Genomic DNA, 24,555 nt, shown 5'->3' with positions numbered 1-24,555 from the left:
GCTGTAGAAGTCCCTTCTGCCTTGAAAAAAAAAACTTCCCCTTACAAGTAGCAGAACCAGCTGCTTTCAGACCAATCCCAAATTTTACAACAGGAGTTACCAACATGTACAGTAAACAGAGTCTGAAAACCATAATTGCCACTAATGGAACTTCAGTTTTCTCTGGACAGAAACAGCAAGTTTCTTCCACATCAGTACTGAAACAACCCTCTATATAAACACATTTTTAGCAGTCAGGCAGATGTTGGAGTTAGACTGCAAGGACAGGGACTGGAAATAGAAAAGAGTTTTGAATATCATATTTAAATAATCATCTCACACGTAGCATAAGGAATTAATGAACTTGTGTTCTGTAAATAAATGAGAACTGTTGCATTTCTCCATCTTTTAAAGCAAATATTTTGACCTTTACATTTTAAATTTTTTTTCCTCATAATTAAAAATAAAATTTAAAAAAGTAAATATATAGCCTTACCATAAAAACTTTCACAGCTTAAAAATACACTTTGTCATCCCCATAAAAGTTCATTTCAGATCACCTCAAATTATTTCCTGGGTGTTTCTCTGGAACACAGGCTGGGTCAGGCATTGTCCCTGACACTCTCTAAGCTACAAAAGTGCTGACCTGCAGGCCCTAGGGCTGATCAACTGAGAGTTACTGAACTGGAGTTAACTGAAACACTGGTAAGTGTCAGTGCAGACCCTTAGCAGAACAAAAGCCATTGTACTTGGTTTTAACTGAACCCAGAAGTATCCCAGAGCAAGTGACGTAAAGTGTCTAAGATTGTTTCTTTCTCCCCTGTTTGCTTTATTATTGTTATTATTATTTTATTTACAGTTGTGCTGGTTTCCTGAAGTGAAATATGAACAGTCTGAAGTGCAGCAAGAATAAAGCCTGCAGCCTCAGTGCCCTGGGAAAGATGCTGCCTTGCTCCACATTGCCTTGAACAGTGAAGTTTTCCTCCAACAGCCTGGAGAGAGCCTGGGGAACACAATGTCAGAGGGTTCACACCCTCCCCTCCAAACCCAGACAAAGCAACACCTCCCCATCAAGATGCAAGTTCTGTCCTTGGGTTTCTCCTTGGATGTCTGGGTTGCTCTACATCCTGGCAGCTGTTGAGGGGTTGGGGGTAGCTAGAAAAACATATCCTGCACAGATCTGGAGGGAAGTACAGTGCCCCTTGTCCCCTCTCTTTCACAGGTCCCTCAAAGAGGAGAAAGGGGCTAAGCCTTAACAACAAGAGCCCTGTACCCACTTGTCCTGGCTGTTCCGATTAGGGCAGGTTTGAAATAGGACATAGGCTGTCTGATCCCTGTGCCCGCACTGGAGCCCAGGGAGCAGTGACTACAGTCAGGCTGGCACCTTTTACAATGTCCTTCTCCCTGCCACAGACAAACACACGGGGTGGGAGGGCTGCTGGCCTCTTGCTGCTTACAGTTCCAACTCGGGGGGACACAGTCAAGGCCTCCCAGCCTCACTCCACTCCACGCAGCCACTCTACTTCCTGTGGTACTTTACAAGTCCTGTGTCTTCCCTAGCTGGAGTAACCATCACCCTCCCCAGTTTTCTGTGACCCAGAAAATGTACAAGCACTAAAAGGCATCTCCTAGAGACACCTCACCTTCTGCTCCTCTTTTCCAGGTTGGGGCGTGTTTTCATCAAGCATCTAAGGGCAGACACAGCCGCAGAAGAGCATCTCTCACACGGAAGTCCTCCTTCACCCATCCCTCCTCCCCTCGTCCCTGGCAAGGCGTTCAATATCCCAGGGCCACACTTTTCCCAGAGCCCACAGTCCCACCCCCTACAGCCCCCTGCCGGTCTCAGCAGCGATGCTCCATGGAGTTGGCAGGCAGCAGGTCACAGCGGCTGCTGTACATCACCACCCCGGGAGGGTAATAGGCCACCTCCGGCTGGATGGCGGCAGCAGGGGAAGCAGCAGTGACAGGGTGGACAGGCACAGGCACCAAGGCATGCAGGGCCTGCTCCTCCTTCTCAGGCTTGGTGGTGTCAGTGAAAGGGCGCATGGTGGTGAGGGAAGGTGAGGTGATCTTCCAGAGGAGGCTCTTCAGTGCCTTGCGAAACTCCCTGCGCATGAGGCAGTAGAGGATGGGATTGAGGCAGCTGTTGGAGTGTGCCAGGCACACGCTGATGGGGAAGAGGTACACTTGGGAGAGGAAGTACTCATTGCTGAAGTGCACCACGTTGAGTTTGATGAGTATCCCCCACGTTGTAAGTGCTTGATTAGGCAGCCAGCATAAGAAGAAAGACAACACCACGATGGACACTGACCGAGTCACTTTGGAGCGGCGCTTGGTGCTGGGGCCACTGCAAGTGCTGCCAACGTGCTTGCCAGTGATGAAGCGGACCAGGAGCAAGTAGCAGAGACAAATGATGACCAGCGGCACCACAAAGCCCAGCAGCACCTTCTGGATGTGGTACAGACCCAGCCAGAACTGGCCATTGCTGCCTCGGCCCTCTGGGAACTTGACAAGGCAGAGAACATCATCAAAGACAGTGGCAGTAGTGGAAAAAATGGCATGGGGCAGGGAAGCCAGGACGGCTAACAGCCAGATGAGTGCACAAAGCCACTTGGCAGAGCAGCAGCCACCCAGGGGGTCTCCTCGACGCTGATTCTTCAAGGCTGAAGCCACAGAGCGGTATCGAGCCACACTCATGGCAGTGAGAAAGAATACGCTGGCGTACATATTCATGGCTGTCACATATGAGACAATCTTACACATTGCCTTGCCAAAGAGCCAGTTGAAGTCTAGTGCGTTCTCCACTGCCCAGAATGGCAAAGTCAGCACAAACTGGAAGTCAGTCACTGCCAGGCTGGTCACAAAGAGGTTGATGGAGGATTTTCTCCAGCCTTGCTTGCTTTTCATCAGGTAGAGCACCAGCAGGTTGCCCACCAGCCCCAGGGCACACACCACGGAGTACACCAGCGAGATGACAATCCGCACCACGTCAGAGTTGTCTCCCTGCATCCCGTCAGCTCGCTCCAGGTTGATGTTCTTGAGCAACTGCAGGAAGGACACGTTGCTCCTGTTGTCCATCTGAGCGCCCTCCAGGAAACCCAGCGGGGCTTCCCAGGACTCCCGGTCCGCTCCTTCTTTCATGCCAGCGGCCGGCGAGGAGTCACCGCTCTCGCAGGGCTCGCCCATCCCATGCTAGGGTGGGAGACGGGTCCGCGGGAGATTTTTTTCCCCCAGAAGCAGACCGGCAGAGGCAGCGGGGACAGGACACGGGTTGTTCCCGGCTGGATGGACGGCACAGCTGCTCGTGGCTGGGTGGCGCGGCTGTTTCCAGTTGGAAGGACGACACTCCCGCCTCCGCTCCCGCTCCGCGCCGCGCTTATATCCGCGCCGGCGGGGCCGGGGCATGCGCGGTGGGCGTGGAGCTCTCCCGGGTGCTGAGCGCGGCTCCCCCGCTCCCTGACCCGCCGATCCCGGCGGCTGCTCCCCACGGATCGCCCCCGCCCCGTCCCGCCTACCTGTGAACCAGCCGGGAGGTGCGTTCCCTCGGGCTGAGCTCATCAAGCGCCCCGCCAGAGGCGATGCCCCCTCCGCCCATGCGATTCCCCCCACCCCGATGTGATATCCCCGATGTGCGCCCCGTGGGTCAGCTCCCGCAGAAACCCCCAGCCTTCCACCCCCTGCGAGGGGAGCAAGTGCTGGGGGCGAGTTTCAGCCCCGCCGAGCCGCGGGGTGAGCCTGAGACAAGCTGAGCTCCCACGCCTGAGAAAACTCGGCACCAAGCCGGAGCGCGCCTCGCCATCCCCAGAATGACCACGTTCCGAACGGCGGCTGACGAAAGCCTCTCCTGCTTTTGGGACGTTGGGAGATGGTGGCTCTCCCTAATTTTAAAACGAACGGCACGTACAACGAAGCTGTAAAGTCCGGCTGGTTGTGGCACGCAGTACTTGGACAAAGGGAAGAGCGGGAGCAGCCGGTTCCGCCGGTGGGGAGGCGGAGGGGCGGCCGCGGGATCCCACCCGCAGGGGGCCCCGTCGCGCCGGGAAGCTGCGGTGGCCGGCCCCGGCCCCATCCCTGCCGTTCTTGGGGCCCGAAACTCACCTCCCCACCAAGTCTGCAGCAGAAAGATAAAGCAACCGACGGGAGTAAGGAACGGAGGTTTGCCGTCTCCCCTCCTGCTTTTAAATAAACCAAGATAACCGCTCATTTCGAAAACCAAATAGATTCTAAATATATCTAAATGAAGCACTGTGAATCAGCCACCAGGGGAAGATTAACGGAACATTTAACAAGTAAATTATTCCTCCATTGATTTATCTCACTGAACTTCCTACACACATCATTGTGTGTGCCATTTGTTGCCAGCAGTCCACTCATCACTTTGGTTTATATCTACAGAAACCCTGTAAAAGTATCAGCCAGATCATGGTATGGGAGTTTTAAAGGGGAACAAGAGTAATTAGGAAGTTTTATATATCATTCATATTACATGTAATGAATGTAATTACCGAATTATGCAATGCTCTGGGAAGACAGCCTCCAGATTACTCGCTATACTAAATATATTGGTATTAGAACGACATACTAAATTAAAAAAAGGGCCTTCAGAAGCCTGACTGCAGGAGCCCTTGAAAAACGGACTCCTAACATTTCTTCCTGTCATGGTTTAACCCCAGCCAGCAACCAAGCACCACATAGATATTCACTCCCCCACCAGAGGCATGGGGAAGAGAACTGAAAGGGCAAAAGCTAGAAAACTCATGCATTGGGATAAAGACAGTTTAATAGGAAAAGCAAAAGTTTGCTCACAAACAGAGCAAACCAAGGAATTAATTCACAGCTTCCCGTGGGCAGGCAGGTGTTCAGCCATTTCCAGGAGACAGAGCTCTATCACAGTTATTCAGGAAGACAAAATCTGTCACTCCAAACGTCACCATCTTCCTCCTTCTTCCTCCCGCTTTATTTACTGAGCATGATGTCACAAATGTCACATGGTCTAGAACATCCCTTAGGTCAGTTTGGGTCACCTGTCCCAGCTGTGTCTTGTCCCAGCTTCCCATGCCCCCACAACCTCCTTGCCAGCGTGGCACTATGGAAGGCAGAAAAGGCTTTGGTTCTGTGTAAACACTTCTCTGCAATTACAGAAACATCTCTACATTATCAGCTTTGTGTTCAGCACAAACCAGATATACATACCAGCCACTGTGAAGAAAATTAACTCTACCCCAACTGAATCCAACACACTTCCACGCTTTCTCCAAATTATGGATTTTTTTCCTAGGCTCCCATACCTCCTAAACACTGACTAGGGTCTCATTCAGGAGGCATTTTCAATGGTAGAGCATCTCTTAGCCTGCTGAATGGCAACAGTTCCTCAAATTCTCTCATGGAGAGGAAACCATCCTTGCTGTGAAACTTGACAACCCCATCAGTCCCAGCAGTGTTGCACTCAACTGTAAAACCGTGCATGTGGAAGAGAAAGCCAAGGATCCTTCAATGGCAGTGGAACAACCACATAAACAAGCAAAGTGAAAACAGTGAGTTTCAATCAGAGCTGTAGCACTGCAGAGACTCTGTAAAGAGTGCAGGAGGTGAGGTGCCCACCAGCCGCCTGCAGTGATAGCTGCCTTGGCACTAGTGTCAGCACTTATCCAAAACCAGGGTTAGTAATATATTTGCAACAAGCAAGTTCTTGTTCAGTTTTGCCTCTCTACTTGGTCCTGCTACCATTAGCTCACAAGGTAAAAAAAAAATCTGAAATCCAGTCATACAGAGGCTATGATTCGTTCACTTGGTAAATCATTAGAGAGACTGACAGTGCAGAAGTGGATTTTTTTCCACACTGAATTCTGCCCCCGTTCTCATCACATTGCAAGCTTCACACCCAATTTTAAATATTTTACTGGAAAAACTGCAGCAAGAATGTCTTACATAGAATAATTTCTTCTAACATTTATTTTGCTCGGCACATCTTGTTGATACATAACAGAGGCTGAAAAGTAACAATCATTCAGAAAGGTGAGGAGGATGGAAACAATGCCCAAAGATACACTGCTTTTTCTCTTAGTCACCCAGAGAAAGCCACAAAGTGTGAGAACTTAGGTATCTCACAGGAACACACTGGCAGTGAACTTTAAACTCAGGGCTGCAAGTGTGAAATGTTTTCCAAGGTTTCTGCTCATATTTTGAACACCAGACAAATCCCTTTTTAGCCTTGGGTGGAGTATATTTTTCTTCTGTCATTCTTCATCTTAGAGAAGTTTTAGAGGCAGGTAAGGAAACTTGCTACACTTAGATGAATAATAAAGGAAATATCTGCTGAATAATTTAACACATTGTCAGAAAACTTCCATAACTGGAAAAATGTTAAAAAAGCCATCAGTTACTTTCAAAAAGTATTGCCAAATTCATCAGATACAGGACCCAAGGCTCAATGTTCTGGAAAATATTGTCTTCTGTTTGTTCCCTATTCATTTCACCAATGCTGCCAAAGGCTTGTTGTTAATATGTAACTTTTCAGACTCTTCTTTTTATCAAAGTGTCAGTGTAACTGGTGTTACTGACTCAACTTTCTGAAAACTAAAATAAACTTGATAGGCATAGGCTTTTGTGATGTATTCTGGTGATAACTGTGAAAAAATGGCTGATTTATTTATTTTTGAAATCTCAAAGAGATCCTGCAGGGTTTCTAAGAGGCTTTTTTGGGTATATATAGTATTATGCTAAAATAATCCAAGGGGTTGAGGTTGCTAGATTGCCTGCAGACAGGATCCATCAGCACAGTAAACTTAAGAAGCTTTCACCAGTTCAGGTCACCAACAGAAGCTGCCCATTGATTCTGACCATATTGTATCACAGATAAAAGAATTCCTGCAGGTGTTTCTAAAATAGCATTTAAAAATGTTTCAGATAAATATGCAAAAAACCCTCCCAACATCTGCTGAAAATTATAATTTTTCTACAATTCACCCTAAAGAATTCTTATAATTTTTCACTCCCTTTACAGACCTTGTACACAAACTACAGTTTTTCACTACTATTTTGCTACAATTTTACTACAATTACAACAGTGACTGAACCACCTGGACGCTCTTCTGCAATGTTTTGCTAATGGAGATGGGTTTCTGTTTTCAAAATGAAAGTAATTTTTGTAGCTTAAAATAGATTATTGAAATGTTGAATATATCACTTAACACAGAAACAGGGGACTATTTCTCTGGGTATTTTTATAGCAGAAAGGGATGTTTAATTATTTTTCTTTTCTATTTGACATGCTGAAGTAAAATGTAATAATAGGAAAGCTCTTGAACAGATTTCTTTAAAAAGAGTTAGTAATATATATTACTTTAATGGGTTTTACATTATCCTTAAGTGTTGCATTCTTGCTATTGCATTCTGTTTATGAATAATTCTTTTTATGGCATTTTCTTTCCATTAAAACAAAATTCTGGAGGAACAGAAGGAAACAGGAAAAGGAAATCTCACATTTGTTTATTTTCTCAGTTCCGATTTCTGGAATCCATATGGTCTTCCTTTGGCTCTTTATGAGCTGAAGGCTACAATCTCATGCCTTTGACTAAATTCAGACAATAACTGTTACATTTTGAACTACATTTTACAACTCTACTTTCTCCATCCTGGGAGTGAAGGTGTGGTGTGACTTGGTGTGTGAAGATTTTAATGGCAATTTTTTTATTAAAATTGTAGTAGGAAATGTATAGAGGTTTTCATTACAAAATGGCAGTTAGATAACAAAATGACCACACAGTGCTTCATAGTATGCTTCATGAACCACAGAAAGTATCATTTGGACACAGAAGTAAATTTTAATTCAAGAAATCCCCAAATCACTTTAATTCTGTTCATCTCCTCCCATCATTTGCCTTCTAGACCAACCACTGAGAACATATTTTTCTGGCACGAATTTTCATTAAAAATTAATTTCAATGTGGCCTGTTGCTCCAGAAATATGCTTTTAAACAGTTAATATGGATAGTATGACAAATGAGTTTTTAAATTCACATAGTCCAAGAACAAAATTATAAATTTGGGAATTAGCTCACCACTTAAAAGTAGCAATCAATGTTTGAAGACTGATCAGGAATTTGAGTGTGAGTCTCCCAAAAAATTTCATGTAATAGAGTCACTGACTACTTTAGAGTTTGCCTCATTCTAATACTTGGATCTGCCCACAGACATACCATAAGTGGAATGTCAGCAAATATTTTTTTTGCATGAGTAACTTATGAAATTCCAAAAATCTTTAAAACTATAATGAATTGGAAGTTGAGGGATTCAACAGTCTCTAATTCAGTTACCAAAAGTTAGCTATGTTAAGAGGTTGCATCCCTAAATGAGAAAAAAAAAAAAAAAAAGGTACTTACAAACTTCAATCTAAATCTGCCTGAGAAAAATAAATAAATGGATGCAAGAATAATTACTGAACAAACTCCACAGAGTCTTTGGGATTAAGAGTAATTCTCTTTCAGTTCACGTCTCTGCCAATATTCAATGCCTTTAACATGGCCCACCACATCACTTGTGATTCATCTTCTTAACATTTCTAGTCAAAGCAAACTGTTAAGCTGACTGTATAGTTAATAGATAATCAGGTCCGGACACTGTTTCACCTTGCACGTGGCAGAAGGGATGTGTCATCCTCCAGAGGTATCTTCTCTCCCTGCTGACTGGAGGAGCAGGCAAGCAAGTGTGTAGTAGATAACTTTCACGAGACTCTCATTCCTAGTAAAGCATGTTTCCTGACCATCTTCAGTGGGCTTCATTTGTAGCAGCTCCTCTATGTGAAATCATAGAATTCGTGTTGTAGTTCTTTGCTGCTCACAATCTCTGCTTTCCTGTTTCTCTATACATTTCTACATACGTGTACATTGCTACACACACATTTCTTTTACTGCTGCCTTGGAAGTCTACTGAAATTTAAAAGAATCCAGATATTGTGTTTAGTTTGCCAATCCAGGCTTGACTGTGTCTCTTGACTGTGACCTTTCATTAAATGTACAGACTTTTCTGTGTGGAGCTGTACTTACTGAACTTCAATAACTTTTTAGCCAAAAGAACACAGTTGATATGGTGCTGTATTCTTCTTATAATTGAGGTTGAGTTGGCAAAAAAAAATTTCAAATACTTTCAAAAAAAGGCTCCAAAACCTCTGCTTATGCCTCTTTGGAACAGGAAACCACTGGGAAGAGACTGTGCCATAAATTCCGTTCACTTAAATAGCTGGCCCCAGTACGTGCTCACAGCAGGAAAGTGCTTTCTACTTGCACCATTTCTTCACGTTTTGACTGGATGTGTGTCCTGGTTTTAGCTGGGATAGGGGTAGTTTTCTTCTTAGTAGCTGGTACAGAGCTGTGTTTTGGACACTGTGACTGTGTCCAGCTACAGCCACAACACCCCTTAAGTAGGAACCCTACTGTCCCCAGGGTATTTTCTGATACTACACCCAGTGAATCATTTCTTCTGTGTATGTGCATGCTGGCAGAAAGCCCAGGGAGTTATAGATGTTTTAGACCAGATTCCCACACTACTCCTTCTCCACTCCATATGACTTTTGCATCTACAAGTTTTTATCCTTAAAAAAAATCCTAACAAAAAAAACCCCCTAAAACCAAAACACATTCCCACATATCCTCCTGAATTCCTAAAGCTTTTTGTTCTCCATCATTTCCAGGATTGGAGAGAATTATAGATAAAAGGAATTAACTTTTCCTGCTGAGGAAGAATACAAGATGGAATCCTGCATGAAATACTGTAATCTCATGTCAGACTCAGTGAATATCTACTCAAAAAGATTACTGGAAACTGAAGCAAATAATTAAATGCCTCTCACAGAAGGACTATTTATCTGATTGCCTTCAAGAAATACATTAGGCTAATACTTCGTAAATCTCTGCCCATCCCTTGGACGGTCACCCCTTCTTTCCAATGCTCCTAGCCTATTCTCCTCATTTTATAGTCTTTTTCCTTTTTATTCCATTTACTGTAGATACATTCTTATCCACAAATTTATTTATTTTAAACTATTCAAGGCAAATTGTGTAACCTGTTCTTTGCAACAATTGTCCAGTGCTTTTTAAATGTTAAATATTATATACATATATAATATCAGTTTCAGGTCACACTTAGGTTTTAAATTAATTTCAGGGAAGTACTGATAAAGAGCTAATCAGGTTATAATACATAATCTCACAACACAGCCTAGTGCCTGCTATCTGAGTAGGCTAAAAATCCTGATGGCAAGCACACCGGGAAACTTGTTGTTGTAACAGATAAAGTTATTCCTATGCAGAATATACAGACAACTATATTAAATACCTTGCAATGAACAAATCTTTTCTTGGCAAGTGCTGTTGGGTATCTTTTGCATAGTTTTGTTCTTCCATTAACTAGAAGAGAGCACATAATGATTCTTAAATCAAGCGTCACTCTTTTATAAATATTGCCTGTTTCCAGAGCTACCTTGTCTCTGTCCTGAGGGAAACCACATTTCTACTGGATCTAAAAGCCTTTAGAGCTTTAACTCTTTTTTTTTTTTTTTGCATTTTTGTGCGTTAGAGTCTGGGATTCACAGTTCTCACAGCAAAGGCTGTTGAACTGTGCCAGCCATTCACCTTGGAAAAGTTTGAGCAGAGAAACATGCATAAATAATCATAGTTTGCCATAAAACTATACAAGAAACCCATGGTGGAGTCACCTTTTGGTGGGAGGCTTTTGAAGTAGATGTGGAACTCAGCCCAACCTGCAAGCATGGGACAGCACCAAAGTGGGCACCCACCTGTGGAGCCTCAGCCTGGTGGCAACCTCGTCAGAGGCCATGTTAGAGGATCCTTGGCATAGAGCACTTGACATGCACTTAAAAATGTAGGTGCCAAGTCTGTTAGGAACTTTCCTTACAAAGGGAGGACATTCAGAAGTAACTCCAATGTAACAGCTAAAACACGCAATGGCCTCGACACCCTGAGTCGTCTTAGGCTGAGTCAGAGGAAGTTTGGGTTGGACATTGGGAAGAATATTTTCACAAAAAAGGTGATTAGACATTGGAATGGACTGCCCAGGGAGGCAGTGCAGTCACCATCCCTGGAGTAGTTTAAGAAAAAGGGAGGCAGTGCAGTCACCGTCCTTGGAGGTGTTTAAGGAAACACTGGACGAGGCATTTGGTGCCATGGTCTTGTTGATAAGGTGGTGTTCGGTCATAGGTTGGACTCGATGATCTCAGAGGTCTTTTCCAACCTAACTGACTCTGTGACACAGTCTGGAAGCTGGGCTCTGACTGCCGAGCACCGAGGAACCGTGGGCTTCGGGCGCCTCAGGCAGGGCGAGACCCGTGCCGTCCCTTCCTGCTGCAGCGGAATGTGGTGGAAAACGCATCAAACTCCCAAGCGCTTCGAGCACTTTCTCCGGCGGCCAGGGGAACCTCTGCCAGGGCGGGTGCGGAGCTACGAGGCGCCTTCCCCGGGCCCTTCAGCGGAGACCACCAGCGTGCGACCGAGAAGGGGATGCTGCCCTTTGCGGGGCTGCTCTCCCCGAGCGCTGCCGGGGAGAACGCCCCACTTCGGCCGCGGTGGAGGGCGGAGGGGGGGCGGCAGCCTCTGTTGGCGGCCTCTCCTCCCCTCCCCTCCCCGTCGGCCCGGCCCGGTTCGCCCCAGCGCGTTAACCCCAGCGGCTCCGAGGCGGGGGCTCTCGGGAGCGGCTCCCTCCCCACAGCCCTCCTTCCTCCGCCGGCAGAAACCAGACACCGGGACGGCCCCGCGCAGCCCTTGTGGGGAGCGGCGCCTGTGTCCGGCGGCGCCGGCAGCCGCCCTGGCCATGCCGCGGCCCCGGTAGGCGCCGGCGGGCCCCGCTCGGAGCCGCCCGCCCGCACCATGCCATGTGTCCCGCGGAGCCGGGCGGCGCGCATGGTCTCCCTCTGGCTGCTCGTCCTGCACGCCCAAGCGCCCTGCCTGGGCAGGGCCCCGCCGGCCGGCGGCTCGCCCTTCCCCGACGGCAGGCAAGGTCAGTGCCGGCGGGTTCGGGGTGCGCGGGGGGAGCGGGTCCCGTCGCGGGTGTGCTTCCAGCCTTCCAGGCTTCCAGCCGGCGGAGCCGCGGCTCCGCGGCGCTGCTCGCCGCCCCTCCTGCCCGAGAAGCGCCGTGCCGGCCCCCGGGGCTGCCCGGGCTCCCTCCCGCTGGCAGCGCTGCCCTGGGCGCCAGCTGGGACGGGCTGCTCTGCGCCCGCAGTTCTGCACCGAGGGCTCAGCGCTCTCCGCTGCGCCTTCCTGCGGCTTCTTGGCAGTCACCGAGTTCCGCTGTGTTGATGAAGGTATCGCCGAACCCTAGTCTTTTGCTGGTCTTTCTCCTTTAGGGGCAACTCTGTAAATGCCAGAGTCGTTTTGTACTAGTAAACTGAGAAAGTTTGCTGTCCTGATTATTTATTTATTTTTTTAAACAAATGCTCGCTTCTGCACTAAAGTAGGGGACGCTACAGAAGGATTGATGTTACCAGGGTTTAACACCCGCTGTGAGCTATTCACATTCAGTGAGGATGGTAATTGCAAGTCAGACTTTATCTGCGGGAGGGGTCTCTTGAGGCTGCCCTGGCAGGTGGGTTTAGTTTTCGACCCCTTTGGTCCTGGAGGGGTGTAACTCGGCAATTTTATCCTGCTACCTGTTTAAGGCAAACCGGAGAAGTGGCTCCTAAGGGACAAGAATTATGATTAACTGGAGGACTCTGCCTGGTAGTAGAAGAAAGTGTAGGAGGAAATTTTGCTTCCTGAAAACCTTTCTGATGCAATTAACATCTGTGGTGCTGTCAGTGGGAGAGCTTGAACGCAGAGTAAAAAGTCTTCTCACCCCTCAGAGAATGGGGAAAGGAAAAGTGTTCAAGTAAGATGCTTGAAAAGTGAACAGTTATCCTGAAGTCAGGTCCTGCTGGATTCATTTAAAGTAAATTCTAGGAGTTACTACATTCCAGTGATTCTACATGGGACAGAGCAGGGATATGGCTGTGTTAGCGTGTAGTAGCTGTTTAATTGTCAGGCCTTGGAAAATGAATGTAGAATTAATTTAACTTTCTAGGCATGCAAAACCTAGGCTTTTCAAACAGCATCAAGTAAAGGGGCAGGGGCAGTTCAAAATGTAGCTAATTGGTTTTGTTTGTTTGTTTTTTTCAGAGGAAGGTTTATTGCAGTGTGAAGGACTAAAATTTGAATCTGGAATAGCTGAAGTGTTCTGCTCCCTCCCCCTCTACAAAGAGATGGGACAGTTAAGGATGCCCTTACTGAGTATTGAAGGCCTTTTCCCTGCCATGGGGCTTTGGAACTTGGGGTGTTTCCTGGGTACAGAGCCTTTCTTTGGCTTGCAAAGATGATTCCTCACCAGATGAGCAACACTATTTCCTATCCCAATGAATTGTTTGAAAAGAAGCCAGATGATTTTTGGGGCAGATGTAGATGAACTACAAAGATGGAGATGAAACAATGACAAATGATGATGTATAATATTTTAAAGGAATTTTGTCAGGAAACATGTTATCTATCTGAAAGTAATTGTGGTGTTTCTATTATGTGAGAGAGATTGTGTATGTTTTTGTCTTTATTCTAATTTATTCACCTTGTGTGCAGCCATTCTTAATAAGGCAGTTCTCTGCTGTGTGTGGTGAATTTGTATCCACAGAGGAGCAAAACAGACAGTAGTGGTTTTGAACGTTATCAGATGTTTTCAGTGATTCAGAATTAGGAAGGTCTGCAGGGAGGATTTCTCTGACAACTTAAACAATACTTAGACTAGTCAAACAAGCTTGAAGGGCCTGAACCTTGCTTGTCCTACGTGCCCAGAGGGCCTGAGCAGTCATCGTGATTGCAAGGCAAAGTAGAATTGAGTGTGTGCTGCTCAGTATGATGATTTGGTCTTGTTTGCAGCACAGATGCAAGCCGGCATGCTCAGGCTGCAGTTCTGGAAAGACCAAACATTCTCTGGAGGCTCACCTGACATTTCCTGGCCTAGATATCCTAAGCAGTGCCCACTTCATTGGCAGGACTTACCTGGAGTGGAGAGGTGTCCAAGGGGGATGCTGTGACATGCCAACCCCAAGGCTTGTCAGTGGCGCTGATATAATTCCCTCCATTTATGTTTGCTGCTGCTAATTTTTATGAGAACCTGTAGTGTTTTAATACAAATTCATGTTACCTTAGAAAAATTGAGGCATTCAGTGTTGAAGGATACAGTCCTTATTTTTGTGCAGTTTGGGTTGCATGTATTTAGTTACTCTTTCCTAGAAGAGCAGAAAGGTACCTCACAAAAATCATGCCTCTTATCTTTGTTTTAGACCCTTTTCCAGATTGAAAGGTCAAGCAGTATTTTAGGCTTAATGTGGAGCTCAATAAATTGTTCTGTTAATGGTAGGATTGCCTTTACTAACTTCTACCCTGCTGTCTAGACAAAACTGATAATGATTACTTGCATAAATACCTTTAGCCTCATCCTGTTAAATTTTCTGTTGCAATAATCTTATTCCCTCTGGTCGTTTGAAAGCTTAATAATAATTCGTTTCTACAGTTATATTAGAGTATATTATTATTGCAGCATAATTCCCCTCTCCAATGACTAAATGAGTATTTAAAGAGTTGGTGGAAGAAGTTGGATTTCTGTTTTGATAACCCTGTTGTCATCCAATTCTTCAGCATTTTCTTCCATTTTGCTGACGATGGTGTCTAATTTGCTTTAACCTCTATACACTAATGGCTGTAGTGATGAAATAAAAACTTCCTTGAATAGTTTCAAGTCCAAAACTGCAAGTCTTTGGCCTTGCATGGAGCTTAACAGTTAAGCCACAACAAATTAAGTTCAAGACATCAGGCTGAGGCAAATCACACAGTGACAGCAAATGAGTACGTTTTCCTTCAGGCATTTAATTTGATTATTTAATGAGTTGTGCTGAAAACCATAGAAATGAGGGCTTAGTCTTGCAGCATTCTCTGTTAGCTTGTATTTGCTAGCACGATATGGGATGCGGGATTTCCCAAAAGCCTTGTAATTCAGCATCTGCAGTTAAGCTGTATTTTTGCCTGGTTTTTATCTCTTCTACCTACCTGTTTTTTTTTTTTTTTTTTTTTTTTTTTTTTTTTTTTTTTTTTTTTTTTTTTTTTTTTTTTTTTTTTTTTTTTTTTTTTTTTTTTTTTTTTTTTTTTTTTTTTTTTTTTTTTTTTTTTTTTTTTTTTTTTTTCTTTTCCTACTCAGGAGTGTGAGGAAGGGGAGACCTTGTTTTAGCTTCAGCTGCTAAATTGTTTGGCAGCTGGCACCTTTTGTGCTATCTAGAGGCTGTATGAAGCCTCTAGTTTCCAGTGTTTCAGCCCCCTTATGTGGACAAGAGCAGATATCTCTCAGAACCTGTGGTAGGCATTAGTCACAGTGTTGTCAAGACCGGCCACTATTGAGACCTAAAGCCCACTGCTGTGACTTGTCCTACAAAGACTCCAAGTCACTGTAGACTGCTGGAAAGGTTTATGTGCAGACAAATCTGTTGTGTAAGAGAATAATCTTGTTTCTGAAGTAGAGATGCTGCAGAGAGAAGGCCAGATTTCTTGTGTAGCTTTATATATGTGCTGGGAAGTGGGGGTTTTGTGTGTTTCGTTTTGCTTTCTTTTCAGCTGGAAGTGTTTCAGTGCACGTGTCTCAAGGGTCCATGGCCTGAGGAAACACAAGCAGCCACGTCTCATACTGCAGTAATGAGGACAAATGAGATATGTTCCTTCCTGAAGGGGATGAATCCAGACAGCTGTCTGCTTAGGCATGATTTCTCCTCTGCTGCTTTAAGGGTGCAGGCAGTGGAGGGAGAAGTGCCTCTAGAAGGATTGTCTGACCAGACCTAGTCTGGAAGTAGCTGGAACAGGGTAATTGCTTTGTTAAGCAGCTTAATTAATCAATGAAATGTAGTCACTTCTTGTATAAGTGGCTGGGACTTTGGGAATGAAGAGCAACTCTGGGGAAAGAAGAACTGGAATGACGTGTCGACACAATGTCTTTTCAATTAAATATGTTCAGACTGTGATTTCTTGGGCAGAATTCAAGTGGAAGATCTAGCCCCTAGGTTTTGAGTTCTTAATGTTCTGTGTTTTACATGAATTTATGTTATTTGCTTGGGGCTTTCGAGTGTCATAGTAATTAAAAAAAAAAAATTGGAAACAGGTGGTGTTTGTTCTGGATCATAGTAGGGGACAAGAATGCCAATAACACTCTCTTCCCTTGCTAGATCTGGACAAATGACAAGATGTCCAGTTTTACTCTGGTTGGAACTTCTTGTACAAAAGATCATGATTACTTCATTCTCTTCAAATCCTTCTTTAAAACTCCCTCCTCTGCTGCAACAGTTGCTAAAACTGATGCTGAGGTGCTATTACTACAAACTATCAAACCAGTTAGCGTTCTCTTTGCCTAAGGTTCTGTCTCCTACTTCAGGTCGTCAGCGTTTTGGATGTGTGAAGGGGACCTCCTCAATCAGAGCATCATGTGCTAGAGACTTAGGACAGGGAGGGTTCCCAGCCCTCCTGGTGTTGGGAAGGGGTATGTGTGTAACAGTCGGACTTTTCTATAAATGGTGACAAATTATTTGAAAAGAAGAATGTTTAGTTTCCAAATTGAGTGTTATAATGCTCAATTATAACATTAGAATACAAAGTCCAAATGAGGACTGTGTTGCATGGTAGTCTGTGTACTGTCACTAGGATTTTGTGGTGAATTGCACTCACTTTTGAGTTTCCCTTTAAATTGTGTGAAATCTGAACAGGTCAGCACTCACCCTAGTTTTGCTTCCTTTTTTTCCCCCCTTTCTCTCAGGGCAATTTGTGAAGACATTGCCAGAATACCATGTGGTTGATCCAGCAAGAGTAGATGCAAGTGGGCATTTTCTTTCATTTAACCTGCACCATCACATCTCAAACACGAGGAAGAAGAGAGATCTCGGGAAAAATGAAAATGTTGTATATTACAAAATTAGTCATGAGGAGAAGGATCTGTTTTTTAATTTGACTGTCCACGTGGGATTTCTTTCCCATAACTATGTAGTAGAAAGGAGACGTGGCAACCACACTAGTGCGAAGATTGCAACTCACTCAGGAGCTCCTTGCCACTTCCTTGGCACAGCATGGCAGCCAGGTTTTGAGAGTGGGACAGCAGCAATCAGCACTTGCAATGGCCTGGTAAGTGATGTGACCTTTACTGGGGTTCTGGGCTAATTTTGCTGTCATTCCAACTTGGCTGGGGCACTGGTGTATGAATATACATATGTTAAGAAGCTGTATGAGCCAATGTGATACCTTACTGATATAATGCTGAGAGAGAATCAGTTTAATTCTATGTATGTCATTTGAATTTTTGGAAGAGAGAATCAGAAGGTCAAAAGTTGATGCTGAGGCCCTTTAGCATTTACTTTTAGCTAGTTTTTTTTTTTTTTTTTTTTTTTTTTTTTTTTTTTTTTTTTTTTTTTTTTTTTTTTTTTTTTTTTTTTTTTTTTTTTTTTTTGGTGGTCTGGACTGAACACCTCTATCAGTCGTGCAGTTTGAAACCATCCAAATATTGAGTCATTGCTTTGATTCCATTAGTAGCTGGAGTGCCTTTACAGTGCATCTGGATGTGACCTTCTGTTCTATTTTCCTCTGAAGGAACGCAGCTCAGGTGCACTGATACTGCTCAGTGAATCAAATCCACTGATGGTATGTTGGGAAAACTCAGTGACTTACTCCAGAACCGCACTGCATCTTCAGATATAAATGGTAGGTTAGATGCAACCTTAGCCAGAGCTTCAAATTCAAGCCTGAAGCACTGCTAGGCATCTCTCACTTCAAAGAGCACTTAAGGCTGGAACTTGAAGTCGAACATTTCTCAATATCCTGTGGTTCACACTGAGATAAGGGGATGGAAACCTTATTTTTTTTCCATGCTTTGTGTTTTTCTTTTCTGTCACAGCCATAGATTAAGTTTCTGTTTCTAGAGCACAAGGCTGAGTATGTCTTGTCAGGGAGGGGAAGAAGAGACAAGCTAGGGACTTGATGGCTCATTTTTGAGTCTGAACACCAAGGTAAGTGTGTTCCAAGTACAGCCTTTCCCTGCCAACCTGTCAGTATCAAAGTGCGTTCCTTGCTGTTGAGCTGTATGAAGCATTCAGAAACTATGGAAAGTCATCATTCTGACAGTGTACGAAAAGCAATATGAAAACAACTCTGGTATAAATGAAATGGGAACCTCCGGAGTCTTACACAAGTGCTGATAACACTTTTGGCACGTTGCCAGGACAAACAGACCATTTCTTGAGGTCAGAAGCTTCAGTCCCACAGGCATGAAGGTCAGGAATTTTCCAAGTAATATTTCCAGTGGGGACCAACTTATGAAAATTTTCCTGAAACTCGTTACAGTGATGCAAGGTCAGTAAGGAAAAGGACAACAAGTAGTTCCTTTGGTTCGTTTGTGCTCTACCAGAATGTCTTTGTTATTTTGCCTTAGGATGAGAACTTGAAAATGAGCTGCTAGATCTTCATTATGCCTTCTGAATATTTAGTCTCTAACAAGGATTAAAAAACCAAAACTCAAATTGCATTTTAAATTCAACTCTGCAATATCATTAAAAGTGATGCTTTTACTTGGATTGCAAATGTTTTGAGTTTTTTATTTTGATTTGAAGGTTTTTGTCAAAACACCTTTCTTGTATTAGAAAAATGATATTGTGGGGGGTTTTCCTTCCTATCCTGAAATTAAACGTTGAAAATATATAATAATATTTATTATATTATTTATAATATATATTTATAATATTATACATTATTATTAATATATAATAATAAATTAGTTCAGGTTGAATTCATAGATTTTACCTCTGGGTAAAAGTGTGATGATTTTTATGTGATGGTTTTTGAAGTCCAGAAGTTACTGCTCTGAAAGGGTTGCAATAGGAGTTGGGTCTGTATCTCTTGATTCTTCCATGTGGTACAAGCTGGGGAAAGGTGATTTAGCTTGCTTTTCTCCTGAAAGTTATCCAAAATATCCAGTACCATCTGAAAGTGTTTATTAATGAATAGTTTTGCCCGCATTGAGTAATGTGTCCTGGTTTTTAGAATAAAAACGTGACATTTCTGAAACTTCTTTGTGATGGTCTGCTACTTTCTAAGCTCTAGTGGTGATTTATTTTCATCCTGGTGATCCAAAACTTTTTTACTCTTCAGCATCAATTCCATTTTTACATTCCACCCCCTCCCCTGGAATGCTTTGTGGCTTTTTGCATTGAAAAGATTTTTTTCTGTTTATTCTTATAAAAGGGGGAAGAACTGAGGATAGGTAAACACCATGGAACTAGAGCAGTTTTTTTGAGATATTAAACATGTATCCCATGAAGAGAAATGGTAAACTTGTTTACTGTAGCAGATGAAAGTACTTGATAAAAAAAGTTGTGTAAAGCAACGAGTTGCATAGGGCATGCTTATAAGGATCCTTGGGGCTGAGATGGGAAGATAAAACAGTGTGTTTGAAAGGTGCCAGCTTCATGGAATGTGCTTTGGCAGCAGTGGCTGCTGCACCTGTGACCACCTGGGTCAGGACTGTACTCTGAGTGTGTGCCTTGGCAAAGGGGTCCCCAATAAAACATAGCTTCTCATTCCGGCACTACAAGCTGAAAGAGTGCTGATGTGGTCATAACTGGTGAAAACCAATATTTCAGCTTTCAAATACAGGGATCAGGAACATTAGTGATGGCTCTTCCCTGATGCTGTTTTGGCTTGAGAGCCACATGTAACAGAGAGCCAAATGTATAAAATGAAAAACATATTGTACTTTGTTGTTGTTGTTGTTGTTGAGATAGTCTTTAATAGGCTCAATGAAGCACCAATTTACTGTGGTAATGAGTGACACAGGAAACTGTTTGATCTCTAAGCTTGTAATTTTTGGCTTTCTTAGCCACAGGAGATGATAAAAAATTATAATACTGGAAAATACTGATTTGATTAAATAAGTATGTTTTATGGAATATCTCTTTTGTTGATATTTTTAGTGTGAAATGGTTGCATTACTGTTTTGTAATTTTGTCCAAGTGAATTGCTTGTGTCATATTTTTCAATGCTGTTGCCCCCCACCCCCGTTTAAAAATGACAGCCTAAATTGGGGCCAAAATTTATTTTAAAGTAAAAATCTAAACACACCTCTGGGAAGGGAAAGTTAGTTTTAGTCCTCTTTCTGTAATGACTTCCTCCCTTGTCAAGTCTGTTCTGGTTTGTATTTGACAGTTTCATAATTTCCAGGAAAATAGCAGTGTATAAGAACCAAACAAAGACGCGGGGTGTAGGCTTGTGTTTGTCATAAAAATTGCTCACACACTGCACTGAAACCACTGAAAATCTAGAAATGGATTTTCATCTCTCTTACATTTTCACTTTGAAATGTATTCCTACTTCCATTGACCATTACATAGGCATCGCTAATGTATTCGTCTGTTCCCAAAATGGCCTGCAGGGGAAATAACAGAGTGACAGTTTTGAGATGTATGAATGGGCGGGACAGCCATTGCGTGACTTCGTTCTTTTTTAAAAATACAACTGTGTCTCTTATTTTTCATAAGTAAAGATGGAAAAAATGTGATTCATAAAGGGATTTGGGCAGAACTGGATAAGAGTACAGAGAATAAACTAGCAGAAATCTGGAGAAACGAAGCTGTATTTTTCAAATCTGCTTTTTTCTAACGCTTTGTCAGATCTTAGTTTGCCGTTTAGGTGAAATAGATCATGACCTTCTTAACAGGTTGAAGAACCTGATGCTGTAAGCTCTGCCTCTTCCTCTCTGGGTTAGTTGTTTAGTAAAGTCTTTTTGCACTTCTGAGCCTTGTTGAATAATGCATGAGACTGTTAACATGGGAAGAGTGGGAGAGACCTTGCTGTTTATTTTGGGTCACAGTTGGAGGAGGGAACCCCAGGGAGGGAGTCACTAGCAGAACACAAGAAAGGTATCAAACTGTGGCACTTGGAAGGAGAGCAGACATGAAATCACTTAGATACAGGAAAATTTCCAAGATGAAGTAAAGGGAGAAAATAGATTAGGTTTTTTGTCTTTGAAAATAATATTTGGATTGGCTGTTCTACCAGGCTATTTAGGGCACACTTCTAATAATGCTACAAGTTTCCACAGTACCTTTCCACAGAAGGCTATAATGAACTTTTCCAGATACTAATGCCTTACTTGTCAGTTGTGTGTGAGTCCTGAGGTCCCTTGTGTTGCAGCTTGTCCCCTCAGTAGGGCTGGGAGGGAGCAAAGCCCAGTGAAGTTGAATGAATACCCTAGGTTTATGCACTGAATCCTATAGAGCCGGGAAGTGAATTTTCCTCTGATAGTCTATCCTCTTCATTAGGAACAAGGCCCTCTTTTATCCATCAGTAACACAGACATTGTTTATAGTATTTTTAGATGACAGAGCATCATTAAGGCTTTGTTTCCTTGACACTTGTTTACAGTGTAGAGCTGTTAATCAACAGTTGCTTCTGGTAATACGTTTATCTTCAAAGGCTGTGCAAGCATGAGCATGGAAAAGGCCGAAGAATGAAAGGACATTAGTATGGAAATTGGGAGTGATCTGTTCACTTGTACCTGGTAAGCTCCTGGCCATACAGGTCCTGTGGACAGATTGAGCTTTGGCTGTCTCCAGCTAGTCAGGGGGTTGTCTCTGTCCTGATGGGCATCAGCGTTTTCAAGAAGTGCTGGATGCCTTTGAAAACCAGATACCTTTGCCCAGGATTTTTGAAAAGTTTGGTCCACCTCAGTTCTTCTTGCTGTGCCAAGCCACAGTCAGGCCAGCCCTTTGTGAACCTTTAACTGGTGGCTGTGTGACTGTTTATGTAGTAGCTGGTAGGAGATGCTCCAAGGGGGACCTCTCTGGGCATGTCTTACCTGCCCTGACATGTGTGACATGAAGTGGAATAGTGGCTGAATTCTGCTTGAAAGTAACTATTCTCCTTATTGCAGGATATCACCGTTATATGAAGCTCAGAATGAACTCTGGTACTCATGCAGTGTCCCCTGTACTCTTAATGTAGTCCACTCAGTGTAGCATAAAATCTACCAACAACATTTTGTCTTTCGCATCAGTTTTGGGGAATTCAGCACCGTCTCTGTTCTCCTGCTACATGCCAGGAAGCTTTTCTAGATAGTGTGAGATACTTTTTTCATGCTGATGCGTATCTTATTGTCTTATGATCTGTCTTAAGTTGAACAGTTCTGTGCAGGGGCTGTAACAGTATTTCAGTGGTAGTATGTTCTGTGAGAGTGATCTAATACTGCTGTTTAGACTTTCCTCTCCTAAAGATATGGAAAGCACACATCAGCATATTGAACTTCTTGGTGTTTTCCGTAAATGAGGTTTAAGAATAAAGGAATCTTTCAACAGCTTTATAATATTTATTTTAAAGTAAAGGAAAATTGAAATGCATTGCTAAGCTTACAATAGGTATGTTTATCTGTTTCTGTATGTCCCAGTGTGTGAGGCTGTTTGATTATTGACCATTTGTTTGTTCATCTGTTGGTAAAGGTAGTTACCAGAGTTTTCCAGAGCATGTGCATTACCGAGTTCATTCCTACAGCCCAGAAAAATAACCGTATGTTTCTGTTCTACTGTATTATACCTTCAGCTAGGAAAATTGTTTTTCTTCAAATGGAAATGTCTTCTGATTATTAAAAGTGGCTAAGTATGTAAAGTATGGGACAGTGCAGAAAGACAATTAAGGAAAGGGTACATGTGTAACCTTTTCTTCACTTGAACTAGTGACCATCTGAAACTGGATCCAGCCCTGATCCCTGACTTGTGATTGTACGGCCCCACGACACATTTGGCCACGTGATGTTTTGGTGGCTGTTATTTCAAGAGTTGAGTTGGAGTGTGTTCTGTAGTGCTACCTATAAGTGAATTCAATTCTGGGAACAAGGCTACTGGGAGAAAAATACAAAAGTTCTTCAGGGATCTCTTCCTTTTCACTCATCTCTTTCTTCCTCTAAGACAGTCTTTTGCTCCTTTTGTTTGTCTTTTCCCTGTCTTACTGCACTTGGTGGGTCCTGCTTGTGGTTGGAAATGTGGTCCTATCTGCCAGTCATGTCTTCTCAGATGTCAGTGATATCTCCATTGGTGATAATCTGCTGGAACCAAAATCTTGGAATAAGGTGTTTGGAGAATGCCAGGTGTGAAGGAAAGCTGCCAACCCTTTCCTTGTGTACAGGAATTGCTCTGTGGTTGGTTACAATGGAGCTTCCAAAGTCTAATTTTTGCAAGTTGGCTTGTTCTAGCAAGTGTAAAGAGGGAAAGACCTGCTAAATAACTTGGCTATGTCTTCTCATATGCAGTAGCATGGAAAATACTCTGAGTAGAAGAATGTATACTGAAAATAAATGCAGAGTCTGCTGTGCATCTCTTCTGTGTTTTGCTTGGTTTACGTGTTTTTTTCTGTAATAATAATAAATATCTGGATACTTTCCTTGATTAACTAGTGTTGTGGTTGTGTTATGTGGTTGTGTTGTGTGGTTCTTATTTTTTGTGGTTTTTACTTTTGAAGATGATCAAAAGGATGTGTGGTGGTGTGTGTGGCTTCTTTCCCCCCACCCCCATCCCCCAACAGATTCATCCTTCACTTTGATTAGTATTTGCTGCAGTACTTTAACACCCATCCATTTTCTTTGTGTTTGAACTTCAACTATCCGTCTGCCAGCTCCCTTCCCCCAGTCTTTTGTCTGCAAAAATACTCTAATTGACAGGTCAAACGAATCTCATCAGTGATCTCAATACATGAGAATCTGGCTGTGTCTGTGGCTCCTGCTTTTGACCTTGTCACCTTTAACCAACATGAAGTTGTTAGCCCAGAAGCTGGGTATGACTGGAGTTTTTATAATGTAGTTGTTATGTTTCAGTGGAAGAGTCACTGATGGGGTGGGTTAAAATAAGGATTAGTCAGTATGAACTGATTTGGATGGAGTACCCAGGATTAGAATTCTCCTTTAAGGTAATATTTTTCTTGGAATATGAAAAATTGATTATTTTTTAAATGTAGTTTTAATAACTCTTGTTCTCTTTTTAAAATATGTATATACATATTACTGATTATTTTTGAATATTATTAGTTTCCTTGAGTGAGTCTTTTTAATCAATCTGCTACGTGTTTGGGTTTTTTTTTATTTTTTTTTTCTTTTTCTAAAAGTCTTCACTCATGATTTCATGAGTGGTGTTTTTTGTGAAAAGTATATGATTACTGAGGGAAAACTGAGATTGTGACCAGTATAAAGATTCAGGACGCAGAAGTAAAAAATGTGCATAACACCTATTTTGCCTCAATTCTTAATAATGTTAGGTTTGTAATATGGTCTATTCTTTGTTTCTTCTAGTATCTTTGGAAGTTGTTGGCCAAATTCAGCCCAATCTGAAAGAGAAATGGAGGTATCAAAGCCATTGAATTCTTATGAATTTTACAGGTAAAAGTGGGAACTTCTCATCAGTGAAATGATGGATGGGCACATGCAGAGTGACCAGTGGCTTAGCACAGTTGTAAGTTGTTACAGAACAGGGTACAGTGCTACCCA

The 24,555-nt window shown here is 43.2% G+C and overlaps 2 protein-coding genes across 2 annotated transcripts in view; one reads left to right on the top strand and one right to left on the bottom strand.

Moving 5' to 3' along the window:
- Positions 1-1,380: 1,380 nt before the first annotated feature.
- On the bottom strand, positions 1,381-3,289 carry RXFP3 (relaxin family peptide receptor 3). The gene has a single exon (XM_027895678.1). The coding sequence runs from the start codon at positions 3,163-3,165 to the stop codon at positions 1,822-1,824; it is 1,344 nt and encodes a 447-aa protein (XP_027751479.1). The 5' UTR covers positions 3,166-3,289; the 3' UTR covers positions 1,381-1,821.
- Positions 3,290-11,858: 8,569 nt separating this feature from the next.
- The window catches only part of ADAMTS12 (ADAM metallopeptidase with thrombospondin type 1 motif 12), a 139,720-nt gene continuing 127,023 nt past the window's right edge, over positions 11,859-24,555 (top strand). The window contains exons 1-2 of the mRNA XM_027895680.1: positions 11,859-11,988; positions 16,804-17,165. Of these exons, the coding sequence (XP_027751481.1) occupies positions 11,859-11,988; positions 16,804-17,165 (492 nt within the window). The remainder of the gene's footprint in view (positions 11,989-16,803; positions 17,166-24,555) is intronic.

Source organism: Empidonax traillii, unplaced genomic scaffold (assembly GCF_003031625.1).
Source record: "Empidonax traillii isolate 1590-97213 ecotype Southwest subspecies unplaced genomic scaffold, ASM303162v1 scaffold464:size472915, whole genome shotgun sequence".
Lineage (NCBI taxonomy): Eukaryota > Metazoa > Chordata > Aves > Passeriformes > Tyrannidae > Empidonax > Empidonax traillii.
Note: the sequence above shows the minus strand (reverse complement) of the source record. Positions and strands in the feature narration are given on the sequence as shown.

Coding starts and splice junctions, on each gene's coding strand:
- RXFP3 (XM_027895678.1), bottom strand. CDS start 3,165: ATGGGCGAGCCCTGCGAGAGCGGTGACTCCTCGCCGGCCGCTGGCATG.